The sequence below is a fragment of the Corvus brachyrhynchos genome, unplaced genomic scaffold (assembly GCF_000691975.1).
Source record: "Corvus brachyrhynchos isolate BGI_N302 unplaced genomic scaffold, ASM69197v1 scaffold30, whole genome shotgun sequence".
Taxonomy (NCBI): Eukaryota; Metazoa; Chordata; class Aves; order Passeriformes; family Corvidae; genus Corvus; species Corvus brachyrhynchos.
The window spans coordinates 634946-639727 of record NW_008235742.1 but is presented as its reverse complement, the minus strand read 5'-3'; the positions used below and the strand labels follow the sequence as shown (position 1 = coordinate 639727).

The 4782-nt window shown below is 60.4% G+C and overlaps 1 protein-coding gene across 1 annotated transcript; it reads right to left on the bottom strand.

Annotated features, from left to right (window-relative positions):
• Positions 1 to 353: 353 nt before the first annotated feature.
• MSL1 (male specific lethal 1 homolog) lies at positions 354 to 3852 on the bottom strand. Its single transcript, XM_008636320.2, has 7 exons — positions 3418 to 3852; positions 2704 to 3086; positions 1979 to 2043; positions 1696 to 1763; positions 1385 to 1509; positions 1232 to 1304; positions 354 to 1094 (listed from the first exon to the last, which is right to left on the bottom strand). Exons 1-7 carry the CDS (start codon positions 3618 to 3620, stop codon positions 1004 to 1006), a joined length of 1008 nt encoding a protein of 335 aa, XP_008634542.1. The 5' UTR covers positions 3621 to 3852; the 3' UTR covers positions 354 to 1003.
• Between the last annotated feature and the right edge of the window lie 930 nt (positions 3853 to 4782).

Genomic DNA, 4782 nt, shown 5'->3' with positions numbered 1-4782 from the left:
GGGGGGCCAGTGGGGGATAAAACTGGGGGGGGTACAAGCTCAGTGTAGGGGGAGGAAAAAGGGGGGAAAAGGACCAAAGAAGTGTGAAAAAGGGGGGAAAAGGTGAGGAAAAAGGGAGGAGATAGGAGGAAAAAGGCAGATAGGGAGAAAAAACAGAAAAAAAGAGGAAAAAGAAAAAAGGGGGACACATGGAGCCCCCACCCATGGAGCCCCTCCCCACCCATCCAGCACCGAGAGGGTCCAGCAGCACCCAGGGGCTCGGACAGGCAAGAACAACCCCCCCTCACAGGAAACCCCTTGCCCGCCTCAAAACATTTAAATTACATTTAAAAAAACCATTAAAACCCCCCAAATTGTGCGCACAGGGTTTCTATTTCACAAAAAAAAAAAAAAAAAAAAAGAGAAAAACTTTGCTTTTTAACTCTCCCCTCTGCCTCCACCAACCTTCTCCAGAGAGGAAAACCCCCAAAGAGGGGGAAAACCCCCCAAAAGAGACTCCCAGGCGCTTCCCAGGCCCCAGCCAGCTCCAACACAACCCGCTGTTTATCCTGCTTTCTAACTAAACACAACATGAAGGCAGCAGCGGGTGAGTCCCGGGGGATGTGACACCTCCGGACACGGGATCTGGTGCTGGTGATCCCCATGCTCCCACCAGACACAGTGGGAGCCCCATATCCCAGATCCCAAGGCCACACAGGCTGCAGAGTGCAGGGGCAGCACACAGGGGACTCGAGGATGGGGCCAGGATCCACCCGCTGCCCTGGGGAGCGGAGCCGGTGGCACTGGGAAGCCGGTGCCAGTGTGGGGGATGAGTCCAGGGAACTTTCCAAAACCCAAGTGAACAAAACTGGGATCACGGAAGAACGAAACCATCCGTCAGCACGGAGCAGGCAGCGGCCAGTGGTGACCCGGTGATGGCAGAGCTTCTGGTGCTCTAGAGGTGTTCAGAGCCCCCGAGGACACACTGAGCTCCTGGAGGTGTTCGGAGCTCCCAGCATCTCCCTTATTTCCGACAGGTCCGGTGCGGCGTCTGCTTTTTCTGCACCTCCAGCCGGCAGCGGCTGCGCTCGTCCAGCCAGGGCAGCTCGAAGTTCCTGCAGGCACAGCTGGTGTCACTGCGGCACGGTCCCGACCCAAAATGGCACCGTCCAGACCCAAAACGGGCAGGGTCCCTTCCTATGAGTGACACCGGCACTCCCCAGCCCTGTCCCCTCACGTCCCCAATACTCACTGTGGGGTCAGTTTGGGCAAGGGCCGGCCAAAGGCGACGACGGGCAGGTAAGGGGTGATGAGCAAACTTTCCACTGTGGAGAGACACCGGAGTGTGTGAGACCCCTCCATCTGCACCCCCACCTACCCCTGACACCCCCTTCCCAAGCCTCACCATCATCTGGCTCAGGGAAAAATGAGGTAACTTCAGGTTCCGACTCCTGAATCCCTTTCCTTTTGTACATTCGGAGCTGCAGCCGCTGTAGGATTCTCTGTTCCCTGATCCGCTGGATGTCCCACCTGGAAAATGGGATGGTTGGGAAAGTGAGGAGCCACGGGCAGTGCCAGACTCTCCCAGAGGGACTGAGAGGCTGTCCTGGCTGCCAGTGATGTGGGAGCATCCCTCCTCCAGCAGCATTCTTGGTTCCCATCCCAGGGGCACCCTGGACTGGGACCCCAGACCTCCATCGCTCCCTTTGCTCCCACCTTTTCCTTCGTTTCTCATCCAGCTCCAGCTTTGCGTGCCGTTTGGAAAAGACACTGTCGTCCAGGTTCTGCAACAACACCGGATGGGGATCAATCAGTGCATCATCCCAGGGCCAGATCCTGCTCCCACAGCCCCAGGAGAGGCTGGTTGTTCCCCCCACCTCGGCCCCCCAACCACAGCCAGGGTTTATGCTGGATGAGCGGACGAGTTGCCACCAGCTCTGCAAGTGTGGGACAGCCTGGAAAACCCCTGTGGCACCACCAGCTCCGGTGGCTCACGTACCTCCAGGAGGTCCGAGGGGTTGGGGTCTCTCAGGGGCTCCACGACATGGTCCCTCCAAGACGGAACTGCAGGACAAGAGAGAGGGTGTTACCCCACACCGGAATCCCCACAGCCCCTGCTCCAACCCACCACCTCCCCGCTCCCTTCCTGCCCATCTTTCCCCTTGGAGCACGGCTTGGGATGCCCCAAACCCCCACCCTGAGCCAGCAGTGGGAGCTGCCATGGGACAGCAGAGCTCATCTCCACCCCCTTACACACAAGCAAATCTGAGCCACTCCCAGGGATGTGCTGAGCTCTGTCCAACCCGGAGCGCTGAGCCACCTGGAACAGCCCAGTTCCCACCACTGGCACCAACCTCACTGGGCACAAGGCAAGACAAGCACCGGATTTGGGAACAGCAGGTGACCCCAGTGCTGTGTCACCACGGCATGAGCCAGACACACATTTCCCATCCACCCAGGGGAAGTTGCTTTACCACTTGCTCCAACAGACACCAGCCAGGAGCCCTGCCCAGAGTGGGGCAAACCCGAGATGGGATTTGGGAGAGCCCAGAGCCAGCACCCACTGCAGTGCAAGGAGCCAGCAGCGTGGCACCTCTCCCAACACCACAGGCACTCCCTTTGGGAATCTGGGAGCCCTTTTCCAGATTCAGAACGAGGGTGCCGAGCCCTGTTCCCAGGCCGGCTCAGCCCCAGCAGCTTCTCCATCGTTCTCTCCATCCTTACTTGCTACAGTCTCCTCCTTTTTTGGAGAAGGTTCCCGCAGCGGCAGCGGTGATGGGGGTGGCTGGTGCCAGCGGCACAAGTACATTTCGGTGGTGGAGAGATAGGGCAGGTCGTCGGCCTCGCTGACAAAGCCTTTCTCCTTGGGGTGGGTGCTGGGGCCCTTTGGCGGGGCTGACGCTCGGAGCGGGGTCTCCAGGAGCGACCGGGGTTTTTCCGGAGTCTCTTGGCTCCGCAGTTCTCGTTTACAAACAGTTTCGGCCAAGGAGCCACCCGATTCCTCCTTCCCCGGGGAGTGCTTTGGAGTTTTACTCTTCACTTTGGAGAAATCCGACACTAGTTTTTTAACAGGCGTCTTCCTCTCCGCGCTCCCGAATGTTGGCTTCCTGCAGGAAGAAGAGGAGCTGAGCCAGGCACATGGATCCTTGCCCTGCACCAGGGCCGCTCTGGGGGGCTCCTGGCACCCCCAAACCAGGGCTGCTGCACCAGAGCCACACATAAGCCATTTACCGAGGGGCGTCCCCAGCATTTTGGGACCCTGCACTCCCCACACAGGCTTTCTTGAAGTTCTCCTGGATACAGGGATGTGTTCCTTGTGCTGGGTGGCCTCTCCAAACAGCTCAAAGGCTGCTGGGCAGTGCCAGCCCCACACACAGAGGGCAAAGCCATAGTGAGTGTCCCCCCTTCTCCCCTCGCAGCCCCCCATGCGTTCTGTACCTTTTATGCCCCTTCCCGTTCCTGCCATAGGGGAAGTGCTTGGGCTGCAGGGTTGGGGGGGGCTCCAGCAGGTCCTGGGGACACTCCAGAGGCAGCTTCTCACATGCCTCCGCCTCTGGCTTCTCGTCCACCTCAAAGCCCTGGAAGATGCGGTGCTTCTCGCGCTCGCTGTCCTTCTTCACCAGCTGCACCCGCCTTTCCATGCGCTCAATCCGCGCCAGGAGCTGCAAGGCAGGGGAGGAAGGGCTCACCTTGGGGTGGGGTCACCCCCGTGGGCATCCCAGGGCAGCTGCCACTGGATGTCCAGTGGCACAAAATGGCCACCCTCCGGCTGCTTCTCCTGCTCCAGCGCTGCCCATGCCTGTGTCCAGCTGCAAACCCCAGTTTGAGGGGGGATTACATAAAATCAGAGAATCCAGGAATGGTTTGGGTTGGAAGGCACCTCAAAAGCCCATCCAGTCCCATGCCCCTGCCAGAGACATCTTCCACTAGACCAGGTTGCTCCAAACCCCATCCAACCTGGACTTGAACACTTCCAGAGATGGGGCAGCAGAAAGCAGAGGATTTGGGGGTCCCACCCTCTGTGTATCCTCTCTGAGGATGCGGGATGGAGAGGGGGGGTTGCAAATAGCTGTGGACATAAAGAGCACCTGGTGACCCCTGCCCATGGTCACCTGCTCCCAGCCCTCCCAGGCCCCTCAGCCAGGGCCTGCAGCGTTTAGAGCGGTCACTTTAGACAGCACAATGGGGGGGTCCCAGCACCCCCTGAGAATGTGGCCTTGGGGAGACCCAGCCTTGGGGAGCGGAGCCCAGTGCCCCCAGGGTGTGGCAGTCCTATCCCCCCACCAATGTCACCCCGGGAGCCTGTGCCCGGGGGAAGCCCCTGAAGTCCCATCACGGCCTTGCCGCAGTGGCTCCTCCATGTTGGGGGACGCAGCATTGCCTGCGGTGACATCACGTGGGGTGTCCCCGTCCTTCCTGCCACAACCGGGGCCACCACTGCTGACACCGCCACTGCAGCCGGGCACGGCCACCGCCGTTGATGGCACATGGCCACAGGGCCGTGGGGGTGGCAGTGGTGACCTGTGGCTGTGGGGGGCAACACACAGCATCCGTGGGGTGACACGACACCCACGGGAGGACAATGCAGGTAGGGCAATGTGGGAAGGGCCATACAAGTAGGCTATCTATGAAGGGGTGCACACATGGCATCTATGGGGTGACACAGACAGGACACCCGTAGGGGCGGCCCAGCTTAGCTGTGGGGACCCCATACTGTTCCCCCCCCAAGGCTGGCAGCCTCTCGTGGGGGGGCAGACCCCTCCTCGGCGGGCCGGGCCCGGCAACGGGGGGCGGGGCCCCGCG

What these genes read in the sequence shown, in the direction of transcription:
- MSL1 (XM_008636320.2), bottom strand. Translation starts at nt 3,620, where the DNA reads ATGGAAAGGCGGGTGCAGCTGGTGAAGAAGGACAGCGAGCGCGAGAAG. An exon ending in AACGGGAAGGGGCATAAAAG is followed by an intron (nt 3,087 to 3,417) that starts GTACAGAACGCA and finishes TTCTTCCTGCAG; the next exon opens with GAAGCCAACATTCGGGAGCG. An exon ending in ACCCCTCGGACCTCCTGGAG is followed by an intron (nt 1,764 to 1,978) that starts GTACGTGAGCCA and finishes GTGTTGTTGCAG; the next exon opens with AACCTGGACGACAGTGTCTT.